We start from the raw sequence: 22,553 nt of genomic DNA, 5'->3' as shown, positions 1-22,553 counted from the left end.
AACATCATGTAATGTCTATCATGTAACACCATGTAATGTCTTTATTGTAACACCATGTGATGTCACCATGTAACACCACATAATGTCACCATGTAACACCACGTAATGTCACCATGTAACACCAAGTAACACCATGCAATGTCACCTTGTAACACCACGTAATGTCACCATGTAACACCACGTAATGTCACCATGTAACACCAAGTAACACCATGCAATGTCACCTTGTAACACCACGTAATGTCACTATGTAACACCATGTAATGTCACCATGATTCTTCTGTTTGAGGTCTCAACCCGCTCTGTCTTTATTTCCGTTTCCCTTCCGTAGGGGGCGTGGTCATGAACAAAATGTGCACTGTGCAGTGAGTCACAGGAGCAGAGGCTCTTTACTGCCTTGGACTGTACTGCCTTGGACTGTACTGTACACTACGACACAACACTTTACTTTCCTGTGTCCAATGAACCGAGACCGAGATCTCTCCGATGAGGAACACGTGGTGAACACTCCGGGATCCACGATGGTCTCCGATGGAAGGAACCTGCTTGATCTGGGAGAATCTCCCGCGGACAAGGAGTTCGGACCCGGTACGTGACGTTCTTATTAGTCCCCGACCGGTGTACACCGGAGGGGACTTTCGGTTTGCACTCCGTCCCTCTGTCTCTCCGTCTGTCCGTCTGTCCGTTTGTCACGCAAAGAACAGTTTTCCGGACTTTTTTTCTAATCTCTCAATGCTAATGATTTCAAACTTGGCACATGGTTTCCTCATGATAAGTTACAGATCAAGTTCGAACTTCACGACGTTTCGATCAGTTTTGACAAAGTTATGGCACTTTGAACTTTGGTAATTCCCCAACAGTTTTCCAGAGGACAGACTGCCGGTCGGGGACGTGAATTGCAGCGCAATACTCAGAATGCTTGTTCCCGTGAGGGTCCGTGCTGTGCACTGTGCACGTTCATAATAATAGTTTATGTTAGAATCACACCATGTACGGATCGAGTTCCCTCGTACAAGATTGTGTCGATCTCCTGATAGGGTTCCCTCGTACAAGATCGTGTCGATGTCCTGATCTGGTTCCCTCGTACAAGATCGTGTCGATCTCCTGATAGGATTCCCTCGTACAAGATCGTGTCGATGTCCTGATCTGGTTCCCTCGCACAAGATCGTGTCGATGTCCTGATCTGGTTCCCTCGTACAAGATCGCGTCGATGTCCTGATCTGGTCCCCTCGTACAAGATCGTGTCGATGTCCTGATCTGGTTCCCTCGTACAAGATCTTGTCGATGTCCTGATATGGTTCCCTCGTACAAGATCGCGTCGATGTCCTGATCTGGTCCCCTCGTACACGATCGTGTCGATCTCCTGGTCGGGTTCCCTCGTACAAGATCGTGTCGATGTCCTGATCTGGTTCCCTCGTACAAGATCGTGTCGATGTCCTGATATGGTTCCCTCGTACAAGATCGCGTCGATGTCCTGATCTGGTCCCCTCGTACAAGATCGTGTCGATGTCCTGATCTGGTTCCCTCGTACAAGATCTTGTCGATGTCCTGATATGGTTCCCTCGTACAAGATCGCGTCGATGTCCTGATCTGGTCCCCTCGTACACGATCGTGTCGATCTCCTGGTCGGGTTCCCTCGTACAAGATCGTGTCGATGTCCTGATCTGCTTCCCTCGTACAAGATCGTGTCGATGTCCTGATCTGGTTCCCTCGTATGAGATGGTGTTGATGTCCTGATCTGGTTCCCTCGTACAAGATCGCGTCGATGTCCTGATCTGGTCCCCTCGTACAAGATCGTGTCGATCTCCTGATCGGGTTCCCTCGTGCAATATTGTGGGGTCTCGTCTCATTGCCCATTACAATATATTGAATACACTGGTCACTGCATCACGTGTGCTGCGGATGACGTGATCACGCAGAGGGAGAGAACGCGACGTGGTTGGCTTGAGTTTGAATGGATTTTATATTATTTTTTATTTTTTTATTTTTTTTGTATACAAGATCGAGGCTCGTGAAAGAGCGAACATTAATCACACAGAAAGACAAACAGACACACAAAACAAATAACATCGGGAGCGGTAGACAAGATGGGGAGAGAGGGGGAAGGACACAAACACATTTGAGAGCAGGGACCGAGAGACATGGAGACATCGAGAGAACTGTGGGAGGGAGAGGGCTTTGGGGGGGAGGCATGGGAAGGGGGGGGGGGTGGGAGAGGTATAAAACATATGGACACTGCCCAGACTTCCAGGAAAGAAGTTGGAATTTCAAACAAGGTGGATCTGGGGTGAATTAGTGGGGGTAGAAAAGATCAAGGTTTTGGATGGGGGAAGATAAGAGATGGTGGTGAACAGCTGTTTTGAAGACCTGGAGGGAGGAGTGTGATTGAAGTGAGTGTGGGAGTTTGTTCCAGAGGCGGGAGAAAAGAGGAATGAAAGAGTGAAGGTGAGCAGAGAGCCGAGATTTCGGCAGTTTAACCATCAGAGGGTGGCTGGCAGATCTTGTGCGACCTGTAGGAATATTTGGGGGACAGAGCACAGAGAGAGCTGGGGGAGCAAGGCCGGAGAGGACTCGGTAGAAGACAGAAAGACCACCTACCTGCCTGCGGTGAGTGAGTGAAAGGCCCTCAGAGATAGCTTCATCGCGGGAGATTCCAATGATTCTGAAAGCTTTGGATTCAACAGCGTGAAGCCGAGCCAGGTGTGAGGCAGGAGCACCAGCCCATAGGGGAGAACAGTATTCCATTGAGCTGCGGATGAAAGCCTTGTATGTGGTGAGGAGCTCAGGTGTGCCTTGGAAGGACTTCGCACGACGGAGGATGCCCAGTCGGCGACTGGCTTGGGAGGCCAGCTTGGAAATGTGGTTTTCCCAAGAAAGATCATGGCAGATGGTGAGACCCAAAAGCTTGAGCGACAGAACTTCTTGGAGAGGATTGTTGAGAAAGTAGATGGGAGGGTTGTCCAGTCGATCTTTTCGGAGAGACATAGTAAGAGTGTGAGATTTGTCAGGATTGAAAGACATGTTCCACATGTTTGACCAGTCTGTGATTTTGTCCAGGTCTTCAGAGAGTGAGGAGGCTGCAGACTGCCGATCTGAGGGAAGAGGAATGGAGCGGCAGAGAGTGGAGTCATCAGCAAAGAGATACAGAGGATTTTCCAGAGAGTCGGAGAGATCATTGATAAAGACCAGGAAAAGCACAGGGCCCAGCACACTGCCTTGGGGAACTCCAGCCTGAACGGGAAGGGGAGATGAGAGAAATCCATTCAGGGCCACACGTTGACTACGACCAGAGAGGAAGTCCGCAAGCCATGCATGGAGATTTCCATGGATACCATAGGAGGAGAGTTTGGTGAGCAGAGCTGGGTGCCAGACCGTATCGAAGGCACGTGATATGTCAAGGGAGACAGCTCTGATTTCCTGTTTGGCATTGAGGACCTCCATCCATTGTTGAGACAGCAGAAGCAGCATGTCCAGAGTAGAGTGACCTGGTCTGAAACCAAATTGATGATCAGAGATCAAGCCATTGGAGAAGAGGAAAGATTTCATATCCGAAGCAATGATGGATTCCATGACTTTGCTGATAATTGGGAGCAGATCGCTCCGATTAAACGGATTAAACGATCGGATTAAACGATCGCTCCGATTATGTTGTTTGGAGTTACGGTGTTTGGCTTGCTCCTTCATACTTCAGAATACAACAAATATCGTGTCCATCTCCTGTGCCGGTTAATCAATTCCGTTCGTTGTAATCGGAGGTCGAACAGACATTTTTGCCTCGGTCACACATAGGCGGATATTTTGGCGACTACGGGCGACTGCCGGCGATCAAGATTTTTCGGCGACTACTGGCGATGTCGGGCGGTCAAATATGGTCAGGCGGCAGTATGGCGACTGCAGGCGGCCACATTGCGCCTGCATTGCGCCGACGCCCCAAGTGGGATGGCGACTGTCGAAGATCGACGACGACTGCATTGCGGATGCACGGCGGCAGCGTGGCGACAGTCTGGCGGCTAGATTACGACTGATGGCGGATCGCGGCGACTGCATTGGGGCCGGGTGGCGGTTTACTCCGACGTCCGCAAGACTGCAATAAGACCGCCGGCGATTGGAGACGATTCACACATGATGATTGTGTGATCACTGCACATCGGATTTTTATGTGAAAAAATAAAAAATATTTTTTCACAATAAACGGCTTTTTGTGCGCAAAAAAATTATTTGCTATTTTTGGAGAAAAAAAACATTTCGCCCTTTTTCGGGAAAAATAAAATAAAATGCCCTTTTTGGTCGAAAATGTCTGGCAACACTAAAAAAAATTAGGGAATTTTTCAAAATTTTTAACTGCGATCGATCTCAAAAACAAAACGTTGCGTCCACTTGCGTGCGTTGCGTCCCCAGTGTGTACAGCAGTGAGGCGGTGTACTACAGTGAGAGAGTGTACACAAAGTGTGAACAAGTCTCCTATCAAGATGAGTGCTGCTCTTCGTGACAAGTGGCTGAAGGAATTCAACGCTGGCGGCGATGGGGCCACCTTCAAGTACGTGTCGAGTGACACGGCTTTCTGTCGAACTTGTGAAAAGACTTTCCGGGCGAAGCAGAAGTCTGAGCTGGCCCAACATGTCCGAGGAGACCGCCACAAGAGCAACTTGGCCTTGAAGAAGAAGAGGACGGTCACGCAAGCCACCATGGAGGACTTTGGTGGCGGAAAGAGGCACAAGTGCGACGTCGTGGCTCAGGAGCTGTGCCAGGCCATGCTGACCGCTGGCATCCCATGGTCGAAATTGGAAAACCCTGCCCTCCGGTCGTTCCTGGAGAAGCACATCACTCTCCAGATCCCCGATGAAAGCTGGATTCGAAAGCACTACCTCGACAAGTGCTACGGCGAGGCCTTGGCGGGGATCCGTGCCGACCTCGGACAGCAGCCCATCTGGCTGTCCGTCAACGAGACGACCGATTCGGCAGGTCGATATGTGGCCAACATCATCGCGGGATGCTTGTCCAAGGAGGGGTACTTTCGTCCCCACCTCGTCCAGTGCATGTTTCTGGAGAAGACCAACTCCGGGGAGATCGTGCGCGAAGTCAATGACATGCTGCGCTATCTTTGGCCTGATTTCAAGCCAGAGTGCCTCAAGGTCCTCGTCAGCGATGCCGCGGCCTATATGATAAAGGCCGGCCATGCCCTGAAGGATCTCTTCCTGGACTTGCTGCATGTGACTTGCGTTGCCCACGCGCTCCACCGTGTCTGCGAGACAGTCCGAGAAATGTTCAAGGACGTCAACGACCTGATTGCCACGACGAAGAAGGTGTTCGTCAAAGCCCCGTCGCGTGTTGTCCTTTGGAAGGAGCAGCAGCCCAATCTTTCTCTCCCCCCAGAGCCCATTCTGACTCGGTGGGGGACTTGGATCGACGCCGCGGTGTTTTACGCCGAGCACTTCGAGGCCGTCAAGGACATTGTGGACCAGCTGAACGATGACGACGCGATGGCAATCCGGAGTGCCAAGGACCTGTTCGGAAAGGCGGACATCAAGCTCAGTTTGGTCTTCTTAAATGCCCACGTGTCGTTCATCCCGAAGATCCTTAAGCAGCTGGAGGAGGCCGGCATGGAGCTGGCCAAGGCCTTCCAGCTCCTTGATCAGGCCAAGGAGGAGCTCGAAAAGATCCGAGGCTGCCGTAAGGAGATCCTGCTCACCAAGTTCAAGGCGGTGCTGCAGCGCAATCCCGACATTGGTGTGCTGAGGACAGTGGCTTTGATCCTGGATGGAGATCAGCACGGATCTGAGGTTGGTGTGCTGGCTGGAGTCAAGCTTGCCGACATCCCCCTCTTGAGGTACTGCCCCATCATCAGCGTCGACGTGGAAAGGTCCTTCTCCGTCTACAGAAACGTCCTCACCGACCGCCGACACCGCCTCACCAAGGAGAACATTACCAAGATAATGATTTCAAACACCTACTTTAACCGTTCCTAATAGGGTCTTGTCAATTTCTTCTAGTCCTCTACTTATCAAACAATGCGGTTGCAATAAAGGTACCTGAACGTCATTTTTTACCTGTTTACTAGCCCAGAGTGCTTAATGTTGTGCAGGAAAAAGCTTACCATTTTTTGTTCTTTTTTTGACTGATTTCTGAAAAACTTGGTAATAATAAAAAATGAATAAAACGGGGGAAAAAAATATTTCGGGATTTTTTCACATAAAAAAAAAAAAATTCCCGCTTTTCAAAACATAAAAGGCCTATTTTCTTAACATAAAAATCCGTAGTCTAGTGATCACACAATCATTCACACATGATTCACACATCAAGAGACGATGTCTACACCGAACCTGCCACCAGCTGACGATGACGATGACTCTGGCAGTCAGGATTATTGACACATTAGTGATTACTTGTGGATATTTGTGCTATTGGATACTTGTGCTGTGCTATTGGATACTTGTGCTATGAACATTGTGATTCATTATTGGATACTTGTGCTATGAACAAATTTGTATTTAATATGAACAAATAAATTTGTTTGTATTAAATATAAATTTCAAAAATCACTGTTTCGTCCTCGCTACAGGCACTCATCAGACGGCTAAAGCTACCGTTACAGTGTTTCTATTTTGCATTTTTAAAAAAAATCTTTATTTCTCTATTTTACATTTCACTTTATTCATTTCAATGATGTATGATGTATGCTTTATGAAGCATAAAGATGTTTGATGTACAATAAGAAAGTTAATAAAGATGTATCATTGTAATGTAATAATCAAACTTTTCTGCAGGGAGAGAGAATGGAAATAAAGTCCAACAAATTATTTCCACTGGTCCCAAGTCCCATAAATAAAGTTTCCAAAGGACCAAAGTCCCAAAAATAAAGTTCCCAAAAGTCCCAAGTCCAAACAATAAAGCTATATCCTTGTCGGCACCACAGGACCTCACTCCACGGAGACCCTCACACCATCCTGTCTTGCCATGGAATGGAGTTCAGCATGAGCCAGCAGTAGGTCATTCGCAGCAATATCTTGGTCCAGTGCTGCCAAGTCATTCAGAAGGACCGGCTTCATCCTATGTTCATCATCCATGATAGATGTTGGTAGAGAGACCCTTGGTAGACCTTGACCATAGAACATACTGCAGTGAGCTGAAATGTCCACCCCTATTTATACCTGGCCAGAAAATCGTGGTATGTCGTAATGCAGTCGCCAGGCAGTCGTATCTCTGTCGCCAATGGCCGTAACTCGGCCGCCACTAGTCCTACTGCTGTCGTCGTCAGTCTCCCATAGCCGCAGGGGAGACGTGACAGTTCTTCTGTAGTCGATATGCAGCCGCAACAGTGTCGGCCCGTAGTCGGGAAGATGCCGCAGGAAGGCCGTATGGCATTCACATCTCTGCCGTGCTAGCTGGTGGGGCGATTGCGGAAGACTATGAGCGACTGGGTTGCGGCCGCTTTACGCTCTTATTACGGATACCGACGACAGCATGGCGGTTCCATCACGACAGCATGGCGGATTTTTTTCCATTGCGACTGAGCGCGCCGTTTTAAAACATTTAAAAAACTTTTTGGCCCCTTTGCGACTCTTGCCGACTGCAGCCGACCTGGGGAGGATAACCACGACTACAGGCGACCGTCCATTACGGTTTCATTACGATTGTCGGCGGATGGTGGCGATTTTTTCAGTCGCCAGTAGTCGCCGACAAATCCGCCTATGTATGACCTAGGCATTTGATTCCTGAGCAGCTTCGTCAATCCTCTTGGTAAGTGTGACGTCCCGCACGCGTCATAATTCTGCTTCCGGGTCCAAACACAAAACCACTGGAGCCAAACACCAGCTGGACTCAGTGAGAAAAGTGCTCGGTCATGCCGCAGTGTTGCGTTCCTGAGTGTGTAAATAGATCAGAAACCAACCAAGAACTGTCTTACTACCGATTTCCTGCTGATAAAAAACAAAGGCTGAAGTGGCAACATACTACTACTACATACAACATGCTACCACTACTACTACAACATACCACGACTGCAACATACTACATACTACTACTACAACATACTACTACTACAACATACAAATACTACTACGACTACTACTACAACATACTACTACTACTACTACTACAACATACTACTACTACTACTACAACATACTAATACTACCACATTACCACAACATACTAATACAACGACAACATACTTCTACTACGACAACATACTACGACTACAACATACTGTTACTACAACATACTACTACTACAACCAACTACATACTACCACTGCAACATAATACTACTACAACATACTACTACTGCCACATTACCACAACATACTAATACAACTACAACATACTTCTACTACTACAACCTACTACTACTACAACATACTATTAGTACAACATACTACAACTACAACATACTACATACTACTACAACTACAACATACTACTACTGCAACATACCACATACTACAACAACATACTACTGCTACTACAACATACTACGACTACAACATACTAATACGACAACATACTAATTCTACCACAACATACTAATACTACTACAACATACTTATACTACTACAACATACTACTACTACAACATACTATTACTACAACATACTATTACTACAACATACGAATACTACAACATACTACATACTCCTACAACTACAACATACTACTACTACTACAACATACTACTACTACAACCAACTACATACTACTACTGCAACATACTACCACTACAACATACTATTACTACAACATACTACTACTGCAACATACTACATACTACTACTACAACATACTACCACTACAACATACTACTACTACTACAACATACTACTACAACTAAAACATACTACAACTACTATAACATACGACTACCACTACTACTACTTCTACTACATACTACTATGACAACTTGGCACTATGACAACTACTACTACCACTACATACTACTACCATTTCATACTACCTCTTCATACTACCACAACATACTACTACTACCTACATACATACTACCTACATACTACCTACATACATACTACCTACATACATAATACCAACATACTTACTACCTACATACTACTACTACCACTACATGCATACTACCTACATACATACTACCTCCAAACTACTACTACCACTACATACATACTACCTACATACATACTACCTCCATAATACTACTACCACGACATACATATGACCGACATACATACTACCTACATACGTACTACCGACATACATACTACCAAGATACATATTAGCTGTATACAACCACTACAACTACGTACTTACTACTAACATACTACCACTACATACTTACTATCTACATACTTACCAGCTACAGACTTTCTATCTACATACTTACTATCTACATACTTACTATCTACATACTTACTATCTACATACTTACTACCTTCATACTACATACTGCCTTCACACTACATACTACCTTTATGCTATTATACATGTTATACATATTAGAAAATAAGTTGGTCAGAGTGAAAAGTGTCACAGGCTCCATTTTCGTGTTTGGACCCGGAAACAGCATTATGACGTGGCGCGTTACGTCACAGCTTCCCAAGAGGACAGGCGCCCACGGAACTACGTAACTTCCGGTTAGTGCACCCTTCGCGACAACAGTCACGTGATTGGATACATTGAAAACAAACCACAAAAGGACATGTGTTACAGCCGGAAATTATGGAAACGGTATAGGTTATTTGATCATAAATCGCTTAATTCTTGTCTGATCTTTACAATTTTAACTTTCCGACAAGCTCGAAGTAATTCTCTTTCTAACAATATAAAGTTTTATGAAAAATAATACGAAATGTTTGTATAGCCGCCCGCGGAACGACGCAACTTCCGGTTAGTGCACCCTTCGCGACAAGAGTCACGTGATTGGATACGTTGAAAACAAACCACAAAAGGGCACGTGTTACAGCTTACTTCCGGTAGTCTCGCCCTCACCGACGTTTGAAGCAAACTCTCTTCCCTTGGATTTTTGGTTCATGAGTTATCAAGTGACAACTATATTCGTTATGTGTGAGCGTCTGTCTGTGTGTGTGTCTGTCCGCAGCATCACTACCCTATGATATCTGATCTTGATGAAACTTGGGTGGGACGTTGATATCATGATCTAGTTGTGTGGCGCAATACCACACAATGGGCGCAATACGCCCTCGAGTGGGCGGATTGCGCCCATTGTGGGCGGAGCCACGCCCGAAAAAGATGTCTTTTTTAGGGGGTAATCTAGTTCAAACAACATCTTCTCCGAGGGGTTTGGTGGAATCTGACAGCGGTTTCGATATTTGGTTCGGTCGATGTCATGTGCCTAGCCCCACGGAGCTCGATTTTTCATTTTCGCCCCAAGGTCACAAGGTCACGAAATTTAGAAAAGTCGATTTTTGATGGTTTTATGACATTATTCGCTTCCTGATAGGGTGAAATGTCGTACATGGTCTTATATTATCACATACATCATGAAATACAAGTTTTCCAACAAATTTCAGAATCTTTGACCTTTGAAGGTCACAAAGGTCAAATGTTTCAAAGTTGTCGGAATCAAACCAAATTTTCGGTATTGTGTAGCTAACTAACCTCATAACTGATTATTGCACATCGGATTTTTATGTGAAAAAAGAAAAAATATTTTTTCACATAAAACGGCTTTTTTGCGCGCAAAAAAATTATTTTGCTATTTTCGGAGAAAAAAAGAATTTCGCCCTTTTTCGGGAAAAATAAAATAAAATGCCCTTTTTGGTCGAAAATGTCTGGCAACGCTAAAAAAAATTAGGGAATTTTTCGAAATTTTAAACTGCGATCGAAATTTGTAACTGCGATCGAAATTTTTCACTGCAATCGATCTCAAAAACAAAACGTTGCGTCCACTTGCGTGCGTTGCGTCCCCAGCGTGTACAGCAGTGAGGCGGTGTACTACAGTGAGAGAGTGTACACAAAGTGTGAACAAGTCTCCTATCAAGATGAGTGCTGCTCTTCGTGACAAGTGGCTGAAGGAATTCAACGCTGGCGGCGATGGGGCCACCTTCAAGTACGTGTCGAGTGACACGGCTTTCTGTCGAGCTTGTGAAAAGACTTTCCGGGCGAAGCAGAAGTCTGAGCTGGCCCAACATGTCCGAGGAGACCGCCACAAGAGCAACTTGGCCTTGAAGAAGAAGAGGACGGTCACGCAAGCCACCATGGAGGACTTTGGTGGCGGAAAGAGGCACAAGTGCGACGTCGTGGCTCAGGAGCTGTGCCAGGCCATGCTGGCCGCTGGCATCCCATGGTCGAAATTGGAAAACCCTGCCCTCCGGTCGTTCCTGGAGAAGCACATCACTCTCCAGATCCCCGATGAAAGCTGGATTCGAAAGCACTACCTCGACAAGTGCTACGGCGAGGCCTTGGCGGGGATCCGTGCCGACCTCGGACAGCAGCCCATCTGGCTGTCCGTCGATGAGACGACCGATTCGGCAGGTCGATATGTGGCCAACATCATCGCGGGACGCTTGTCCAAGGAGGGGTACTTTCGTCCCCACCTCGTCCAGTGCATGTTTCTGGAGAAGACCAACTCCGGGGAGATCGTGCGTGCAGTCAATGACACGCTGCGCTATCTTTGGCCTGATTTCAAGCCGGAGTGCCTCAAGGTCCTCGTCAGCGACGCCGCGGCCTATATAATCAAGGCCGGCCATGCCCTGAAGGATTTCTTCCCGGACTTGCTGCATGTGACTTGCGTTGCCCACGCGCTCCACCGTGTCTGCGAGACAGTCCGAGAAATGTTCAAGGACGTCAACGACCTGATTGCCACGATGAAGAAGGTGTTTGTCAAAGCCCCGTCGCATGTTGTCTTTTGGAAGGAGCAGCAGCGCAATCTTTCTCTCCCCCCGGAGCCCATTCTGACTCGGTGGGGGACGTGGATCGATGCCGCGGTGTTTTACGCCGAGCACTTCGAGGCCGTCAAGGACATTGTGGACCAGCTGAACGATGACGACGCGATGGCAATCCGGAGTGCCAAGGACCTGTTCGGAAAGGCGGACATCAAGCTCAGTTTGGTCTTCTTAAATGCCCACGTGTCGTTCATCCCGAAGATCCTTAAGCAGCTGGAGGAGGCCGGCATGGAGCTGGCCAAGGCCTTCCAGCTCCTTGATCAGGCCAAGGAGGAGCTCGGAAAGATCCGAGGCTGCCATAAGGAGATCCTGCTCACCAAGTTCAAGGTGGTGCTGCAGCGCAATCCCGACATTGGTGTGCTGAGGACAGTGGCTTTGATCCTGGATGGAGATCAGCACGGATCTGAGGTTGGTGTGCCGGCTGGAGTCAAGCTTGCTGACATCCCCCTCTTGAGGTACTGCCCCATCGTCAGCGTCGACGTGGAAAGGTCCTTCTCCGTCTACAGAAACGTCCTCACCGACCGCCGACACCGCCTCACCAAGGAGAACATTACCAAGATAATGATTTCAAACACCTACTTTAACCGTTCCTAAAAGGGTCTTGCCAATTTCTTCTCGTCCTCTACTTATCAAACAATGTGGTTGCAATAAAGGTACCTGAACGTCATTTTTTACCTGTTTACTAGCCCAGAGTGCTTAATGTTGTGCAGGAAAAAGCTTACCATTTTTTGTTCTTTTTTTGACTGATTTCTGAAAAACTTGGTAATAATAAAAAAAGAAATAAAACGGGGGAAAAAAATATTTCGGGATTTTTTCACATAAAAAAAAAAAAATTCCCGCTTTTCAAAACATAAAAGGCCTATTTTCTTAACATAAAAATCCGTAGTCTACTGATTATACATTATTTTCTATCTCATTTCTAGGTCAGTAACCTTCGTTTTGACATTTCCAGGCCTGGCCTGTCCGGGCCTGTTTCGGTTGTAGTCCGTCCTTTGTCATTGAGGACCGCTCTCTCGTGAACCATCTTCGTCTCCTGACTTGTATAAATCTACATTCCATCTATAATAGTAGTTGTGACAATTTGTTTTTGAGGCAATTCATAAAATTAATTATTAATCCATTAAAAGCCATTTTTTTCCAAAAAGCGGGATGACCCGAACCTCGTGTTCCCGTTTTCTCATCAAGATCTTTCTTTGTGCCCAAAATAGACATTATTTAACAATATATTTTCATTCTCCCAATGAATCTGAATAATCACTAATCAGACATGATCGATTTATGCTCAAAACTTATTGCAGAAAGCACAGGAAAATGAGGTCTAATGAGAGAGCAAAGGTGATGAGAGTACCTGATTCGAAGTGTACAGGGCGAGAGTACAAGAAACACATCGAGGAAGTGGAGTACATAATTTGACATGTACAGAGCGAGTGTGTGGAAGACACACACACACACACACACACACACACACACACACACACACACACACACACACACACACACAGGTACCCAGCCAGCATGTCGATGACCATGCCCCTCCAATTAGCCGTGCTAACGAGGTGAAACACCTCGTGAACCAGGTCATACCTGCATCCCGGCTGAAAAGACTCCAAAGCCGAGATGGAGTCGGAAAATATAACAGCACGAAGGGGGGGGGGGGGGGGGTTAACAGCAATTTAAAAGGTTAACAGCAAGGGAGTCCAAACCCATCCCTTTAGCCACCCTCACACACTTAAGCCCGAAAGGGGGAGGATGAGAGGATCTGCCGAGAGTTTGGTACTTTCAGCAATCTGAAAACAGAGCATTGCCTGGGTGGTTGTACCCAAAATAAATGCACTTGGCCCAGTACTTTAGGCTGGAAACTTCCGACTGAAGGGACAAGGGCATCTCGCCAGCTTTGACCAGACGAGCACTCACTGGAGTGCTTTTGAAGACCCCAAGGCAAATATGGAGAGCTCTGGATTGAATAGTTTCCAGCTTCCTGGGGTTAGTTGCGGACATATCCCAAAAAGCTTGACTACCGTAATCGAAATGGGAATGGACGAGGGCTTTATTCAGGAGAATGAGGCTATCCTGATGTGCCCCAGAGAGAACATGAAAGGTTGAGGCCCTTAGCACACTTGGCAGAAAGTTTGTTTTTATGGGAATTCCAAGTTAAGCCCCTGTCAAAAGCGACCCCCTAAAAATGACACATCGGGAGAGGCTTTTCGGGCCGTGAAATTACCGCAAGACAATAATGCGCCCCTGTGCATAACGCGCACCCCCAACTTGGACTTTTGTCATGGTGTAAAAAATCTATAGCCCTATCTATAATAATACGTACGCCCATTTCAGAACTCAAATGAAAAAAATATCGACGTAAAACATGTTATTACATCTTTCAAAAACGGCGAGGTCCATCTCAACCACGACTGTCGGCCACAATATCATGATCGTTGAACATAGCGGCGCTAATGAAAGAATATCACGGCAGGTCAAGGAACGAAATTTACGACAGTCGTAAATCATATCAATCACGATGTTCAGTTGTGATTGCGCAAACTTTAAACATAGCAGCGCATATTAAATAAACTGCGGAAGTCGGATAGCAATCCAACGAAGTAACCCGTAGCCTATTGTCGGACGACAATCACGTGGTACCCAAGTTGCTAATAATTGGTGATATTTTATTGTAAAACCCAAGCCTTATCTGGCAGCTTCATTCAGTTGTTCAAAAGTTTTGCCAGCTTTTCAATATAACAAGTCATTCCTAAAGGAGTTAATATTCCTCATTAGTCGTGAAGCTATCTGTAGCTCTCTGCACCGATATGGTCACAGTGAATAATGCACACACGTCATGATCAGAATATTTCGACAAACATTGTGTGATCAATATTTTGATAAATATTTGATAAGTTGATGCACAAGTATATATTTTACACAAAAGCATAATGTGGATCATATTCTCTTAAATGAAAAGGATATAGATTTTGACAAACTTAATAGCTAGACAATAGACATCTATCTATATTAAACAAAGTACTGAACGCTGGAAATTAATATATTACAGATGCCAACATTCAGTAACGATTTCGATGTGTCACACACACACACACACACACACACACACACACACACACACACACACACACACACACACACACACACACACATACACACACACACATACACACACACACACACACACATACACACACACAATACAAAAATTAATTAATGATGTCAATCAATAGTTTTTACATGGTAAAAACTTTCCACGAAGGTCTTATGGAAACTGACCATAATATACCAAACAATGATCGACATTTACTAGACCACTTAGTCCTCCTCAAAAGACTGCACCTTCAAACATTTGTGTAAAATGCAAATGGTAGTTTTTAAACAAAAAAACAAACACGTTTCTCACAAGCCTCAATGTCTCAGATACCCTTGGGTTCTATTTAATTTCACTTTGTAGCAACGGATATACTTGTGTAAATGAATAATGGAACAAATATATACATCCTTGTGGTTTGTTTCCCGATGTGTATCGGACGCACAGTGCCAGGACAATAGCGGAGAAGTTCGATACATTTCAATAGTTCTCACTGTCTAGTAAAGAAACACATGTTCTAAAATAAAATCATGATCAGAAGAAATCAGAGAGATATAAAAAATAATCACAGTACGGTCATTTGTCAAATATCTTAATATTGAAACAGAACACCAAGATAGTCGCTATAAAGGTCGGTACTCTTTAAGATATGAATTATAGGAAATAACCAATGTCAAGTGGTACTGTCAGATATACAATGTATGATACTTGTGTCGGTCTAAGACCTCAAGGGAAGGAAGAAGAAGAAGAATCAGGGCAACAATGTTTAATAAAATCGATTACAAACACACAGTGTGGAGCAAGGCTCGAGAATGCACCGCCTAACACGCAGCGGGCAATTCCTCAAGACACTCGCTGCAAAATAAGTAAAAAGGCATTTCATTTATAGCAAAATATCAGACAAGAATCTGCACTAAAGACATAGCAAAACCTGGGCCATAAAGACCCACCTTCCCTCGTCCCTTCCTGAAGAAGGCCAAACTTAGACAAAAAGATGTAAGCATAGGATAGGCTGAGCCTTTTTGGCTCTTTATCTAAACATATCAGACCCGAGCGCAGGCCGAAGAAAATATTCTCATACACTAGGCTAAATGGTAGATGAATGATTGGATACACATGCTGAATACAATAACTATCAAAGGATGTGTAATGTCTATATTTCTTTCCAAGGTTGGTTACATCCTTGATTTAGGAGACATACTAGAAACTACAAAGATATATAATTAATTATTCCCTTCGTGAAGGAGGCGTTTGGCGACATGTTTTCCCTGTACGTGGGTCGCGAGCATTTTATCTACTGTCTGGCACATACATTCAAGGACTTGTTTACTGGGCTAAGGATCCACCCTGCACCTCGAGCCTCGAAACCACATTTTGTCCACTCGCCTCTGCCTGCAGCTGAGTTCAAATCAGTTTTCAGAAGCACGATATATAATTTCAGATGTTATGATCAATTGAGTCATGGGATTTAAACCCTAATGGCTAACAGTTGTACCAAAATGATCAATTTCAATCAGTTTGAGAAATATGCAAGTTGACGGGTTTGACTTTACATTATTTTTGGAGACTTGAGATGCAGTTGCAAATTGTAAGACAAAGTTGTACAAATCTTAAATACCAAGACAACAATATCTGTTGTACAGTTGTCGCCTTAATGTAGGTACATGCAAGTATATCTGGCATCTGCCAAATGATTTAAACCTGATTCTCACACATGCTTCACTGATTCCATAATTTAAATGTCAATAACACCATTAAAGTGTTCATGGTAGTTGGTCAGGTAAATCATGCATGTGAAGTCACTTTCACTCACAGGTGTGACGACACACAAGGGATCATATCTCATCCATCTTCTTTGGCCATGCCTGTCTTCAGTGTGTATGGTGATCGCTGTATTCAACAGGGAAGCAGCAGCGACTATTTCTACATCTGTTGCCCAGACAGAGTTTTTCTCCACACCACTGGATGGCAAATACTGGTATGGGTCATATCAGGATGTCCAGAGTATCCTTCAAAGTGATGTCGATATTTAGCATCAGCGAGAATGTCCACGACATTCGATCTGATGACACCATGTTGGGATTCGCTTCCACAAATCTCCTTGGAGATGGCCCAAAATAGACAGTTTCCGTCACCAACTATGGGATCTATTCTTTTGGGACTGTCATCCAGGACACCTGGCTTTCGAACTGGGCATTGACCACGTGGTTTTGGAATATCCAGTTTTTCGCAGTTGAATCTTCGCCACGAGGCATTCTTCGGGATGAACTGGATCTCTCATTCTTCAATGTCTGTGATATTCACTTCTTGTGAGGATCGGGCGAATTTCGAAGGCACGGATGAGGAGGATGGTTGTGATGTCGTTGGGGAGGATGGTTCCAATGGTTGGGATGGTGAACTCGGTCCATGATTCGGAGATGTCAAGGATGGCAGTGAGTCATATGGAGATGATGGTGCAGAAGGAGTCGGCGCAGACTGGTGGATACTGGAAGAGATGGTGGCATCTGCTTTTTCTCCGTTGTACCATCTCTTGAGGTTAGCGGCGTTGTACTTCTTCTTCAGAACAGAGGACCCCTTCTGTCGAATATACAATCCCTTGCCAAGGACTTGGTGATGACATAAGGTCCCTGGAAGCGGGCTGTTAGCTTATCACCCATCCGTGTCTCTCACCGACGATTAACACAGGCAACCTGATCGCCGGCCTAGAAAACAAAAGAATTAGTTACCCATCTGTGTAAATATGTGTCGAAAGATTACCGTATGCATGCCCAAGAGGTCAAACCAATCAGATACCTCATCACGATGTACATGTTAAAACATGTTATATTTCATTTATATAATTTGCAATAACTCAATTGTTCATATTCATCTGTTCACGACGGATCTGTTGCTAGATTTCCATTTCAACACAATGTCATACTGAGGATTACATAGTTAGATTGCAAATTTCAATAATGTATTGCTTCCTGTTTACCTTAAACATGGGACCACTGTGCTTGATATCATAACGTTGCTTCTGTTTCGCCTGGGCTGCTTCAATGTTGCTTCGGGCAGTAGCACGTCGACGTGAAATGGCATCAGCCAACTGCTTCATCCGGGTTGCGACAGCATCTGGGTCAGGTTGTGATGGCAGCGATGAGTCCTCTGCGTCAGTGGGGGTCTGCAGATCAACAGGTAATCGGGCCTTCTGACAATAGAGGAGTTCTAAAGGTGACATCTTCGTTGAGGCTTGTGGGTTTGTCCGGTAGGCAAATGCAATGGGCTGCAGGTACTTGTCCCAATCGTCACATTTGTCGTTGATCATCTTCATAAGCTGCGTTACCATAGTCTGATTGAAACGTTCTGTCAAACCGTTCGTTTGTGGATGATAAGCAGATGTCATTGCTTGGTCTGTATCAAGGATGTCACACAACTGCTTCACCAAAGAGTTACAAAATTCGCGACCTTGGTCGTGAAGGAGAACCTTACTTGCGCCGAACCTATGCACCAGTCCCATCAGAAAAGCATGAACAGTGAACACTGTCAGCAGATTTGTCGCTTAATGAATCAACCTCAACCCATCTGGTCAAATACTCAGTGGAAACAATGACATAATGCTTCTCATCGGCCGCCTCCTTCAATGGTCCAATAAGGTCAACTCCCCGGCGATGGAAAAGGTCTTTTACCGGAACAGGGTGTAACGTAGCAACATGATGTCTGTTGTTGGTGTTTGCTTTTTGACATCTCTGACATTTCTTACAAAATTCACGTATGTCGTTGGTCATCTTCTTCCACCAAAATCTCTCGCTGATCTTCACTCTAGTTGCATTCTGGCCAAAATGGCATCCCCCAACGAGGTCGGAGTGAAGGGATTCCATGACTTTCTGCTTCTCGTCATCTCCGATGACAACCTTCTACTTCTTGCCATCTTTGCCTTTGTGGTACAGGACCCTGTCGATTGTCTTAAAAAATGCCTCCTTCTTTCTTAACCGCCGCTTATCTTCCTTGTCAAAATCAGGAGGATAGGTACCAGATTCAAGATAGTCTGTCAGATATGTCACCTCTGGAGCATCCATGGTGATGAAATAACTTGTGATAGCAGTGACTTCTCAAGCAAGGATGAGAGGACAGTGATATGAATGATATTTATATACAGAAATACAAAAAAGCCCCAAGCATGTCAGATTAATTAAATGATAGTCATTTAAATACCTCTGCCCCTCTCCCACCTACATCAAACTTTCATGCACATATGCTGGGGCACAGTTTTAAGTGACATTGATTGCCAGATTATCAACTGATTATCCGTTTCGGAGATCGTAATGTGTGCGTTTATCAGAATTTATTTCTTGTTCTTGAGTATGTAGTTTTCTTACTCATTGCGCTGCTAACCAGTTAATCTAATCTAATCTAACATTAATCTAAACATGTTTTCAAACCAGAAAGAGTCTCATTCTAGAGTCTAATTGTTTTGATTTATATTGTGTCCCTGTATTGTATGCTATGAGTATTAATATGCACATTTTGAGTATTGTACTAAATATGTGACATATAATATGAGAATACCACTGCTGTTAATATCGATATTTAAAATTTCCATGAACGCACGTTTTGTAATGTATGTCAGTATTTGTATCGTTATGGGAGAGCTACATAACATAACATAAGAATTCCTATTACTATTTATCGATCATATACGTAAGTATGTAAATTGTTGAAATGTGACAATTTCTACAATAAAATATAGTTTAAAATAATTGTCACCCAGTGTTTATATATATATTAAATATCTCCATTAGCTTTTGCGTAAACTTTATTAAAACCGCCAACTCCGAGTTGGGATTGAGACCAAAACCACTTGGTCATTGTAAAGAAAACAAACTTGTGTAATCTCATTTATTTTCATCTTCTTCGAAATTTCATCCGCAAAAATAAGCACCACAAAAATTAATGTTTGATGCACATCATAACGTGCGCGGTTTATTCGAAAATTTTGATTTACGCCATCATGATGTATGGTTACAACAATGTGATATTGATATCAAATCTCAAGAAAAGAAAATACACACTATAGCTATAGATTACACGATTCGTTTCTTCAAACATGGTCTAACACGTGTAACGTCTTCCACGGTGAGCGTCAAAATCAATCAATAATTACTATGTATATCAAGTGTTTTAAAGTATGTCTTAAAAAGATTGAGAAAATGTGTTAGTCCGCACTCAATCAATTCCCCAAACAATATTAGCAGTACTTTTACCACGTCCCCTCTTGTAAACCAATATTTCCATATGTATATTTATATTTGATGTTAATTTATCAAAATATAAACAAATGCATACGAATGTAAACATTCATCTTGAGGCCCATAATTGCTTCTGTTACGTGCTCCTCCCCACACCCCGGTCACGGTGTACCTCCGAGACCCGAGAGGAGTCACGGAAGAAAAATGTGTTATTCTGTATGTCAAAGATCAATGGTGAAACCACACCAATTGTTACCAACAAACAAGTATTGTATTAAGGTCACACAAGAATAACAGTACAATAACAATAGTAATCAATTGTACAACCAATATATCATTTTCCTATGATGGTACCATCAGTTCATACAAGGTAACTCATTGTGCTCCAAGTGAGTGAAACAAGAACATTCCCAATGTCTCTATCCCGGCATCAAGCCAAAGTCGATCCGCTCCAGTGATCGTCAGAATGATGTCGTATCGTAACCAGAATCCCGCTCGGTTGACAGTCACACTGCCAAAGATGGGCGAAGGCACACTCCAGAAGCGACGGGGAAATCGCACCTTCAGGTATGGACGTTCGACGGCTCCCAATCGGCGAACCGCAGATTTCCCACTCAAAAGCCACGTTACACACACACACACACCAAGTTAACGTCTGGATGCGGTAAAAATGGTTGAAGCCAGGTGAAAAACCTGGAGCGATGCGAAAATCGGCGTGAGTCAAAATGGCCAATGGCCCGTTCGAGATGTAATGGCACTCCAACGATTCTCTTTGGAATCAACCGCAAAACCTGTCACGCAGGTTTATCTGTCACAGCGATAACAACTCTGTCGCAGGAATCCCTTTCCCAGGAAACCCAAAGCTCACTCGTGACCCTCGTTCGCCAATGTTCGCTCACGACCTCGAAGCAGCTCAGCTTCTTTTCCAACTCACTCGCTCCGCCTTCTTTTCCTCTTCCTCCTCTTCATCATCTACCGGTTCCGGTTTCTTTTAAAACATTAACTTTTTTTACCTTTTGAAAATAGTAATCTCTATTTCACTTAAACGATAACAATAATAGTACATGCAACCAAAAATGTTTACAGTAGATGAGAACCACAACAACGGAAGTGACGAATCCGTACCACTTCAAAATGTCGCATGTATATAATAGCGAAAAAAATTCATATCTATGGCACGTGCACACACTTCCCAACATCCTGTAGAATTGTATATGCATAATTGTATATGTCCTCTTATATGCAGCGTCACACGGCAATGCAAGAGAGTAATAAAAGTTCAGTTCATACAGGTAGATATTGACATCCTTGTTTCGATTGACAGGTGTTGTGGCGTTAAATAATTGAGATAATTATATTGTAATTATATTTCAATTCGGAGTAACAGGTTCATGTTAAACAACTGAAATAATCATTATTTATATTTAAAAATCACGCAATGCCTTATCTGCTTTCTGTATATTATATCAATTGTGAGAATACAATAAATAATGCGCGTATTGAAACGCCAAGACCTTATCTGTTGAGAAAATGCTCAGCAAATATGTTGTATTGAATGGTAATGTAAACGAGCATGGGGGGCGATTCTATTCTGATGGGGGTGAGAAACGTATCCGCCGGGGGCGAGTTTATACTGGTACAGAGTCTGTTCTGGTACGGATGGCATTTCGAAGGCACGGATGACGAGGATGGTTGTGACGTCGTTGGGGAGGATGGTTCCAATGGTTGGGATGGTGAACTCGGTCCATGATTCGGAGATGTCAAGGATGGCAGTGAGTTAGATGGAGATGATGGTGCAGAAGGAGTCGGCGCAGACTGCTGGATACTGGAAGAGATGGTGGCATCTGCTTTTTCTCCGTTGTACCATCTCTTGAGGCTGGCGGCGTTGTACTTCTTCAATAAATTAAATACAGTATCAATCTGTACTGGTACAGATTCGCAAGGGGGGAGAGTTTATACGGGGGCGGATTTATTTTGCGACACCGGCAAGCTGACCGAGCGGTTTTGGGGAACTTGAACTTTTGTTTTAATGCAAGCAGTGGAGGCTCAAGAGTTTAGACTGCCACAATGCAGCTCAGGGGAGCTTGCAACCTGATTCGAAAAATGTCAAGCAAACAAAATGAAATACAATCAATTTACTTCAAAGAATGCAAAACGATACAATAAGCAAATCATATAAGTATGATGACGGACTTAGTTAATGAATCATGACAGACTGAAACAAGAACGGCACTCAGTCGAGAGCATACCTCCGCCTGGTTGGCCATGTCACTCAGTGGTGAAGAATCACTTCAAAAATTAAATAATTCTCATATCCGAATCCATATTCAGATCTTCACCAAAATCGAATATATTCTTATTTGTGACA

The 22,553-nt window shown here is 44.3% G+C and overlaps 1 protein-coding gene across 1 annotated transcript in view; it reads left to right on the top strand.

The window, feature by feature from the left end:
- Nucleotides 1-333: 333 nt before the first annotated feature.
- LOC144892278 (uncharacterized) overlaps nucleotides 334-22,553 on the top strand; it is a 41,819-nt gene continuing 19,599 nt past the window's right edge. The window contains exon 1 of the mRNA XM_078778088.1: nucleotides 334-588. Within this exon, the coding sequence (XP_078634214.1) occupies nucleotides 462-588 (127 nt within the window). The 5' untranslated portion in view covers nucleotides 334-461. The remainder of the gene's footprint in view (nucleotides 589-22,553) is intronic.

Source organism: Myxine glutinosa, chromosome 5 (assembly GCF_964187855.1).
Source record: "Myxine glutinosa chromosome 5, kmMyxGlut1.1, whole genome shotgun sequence".
Classification (NCBI taxonomy): domain Eukaryota; kingdom Metazoa; phylum Chordata; class Myxini; order Myxiniformes; family Myxinidae; genus Myxine; species Myxine glutinosa.
This window is presented reverse-complemented; position numbering and strand designations above follow the sequence as displayed.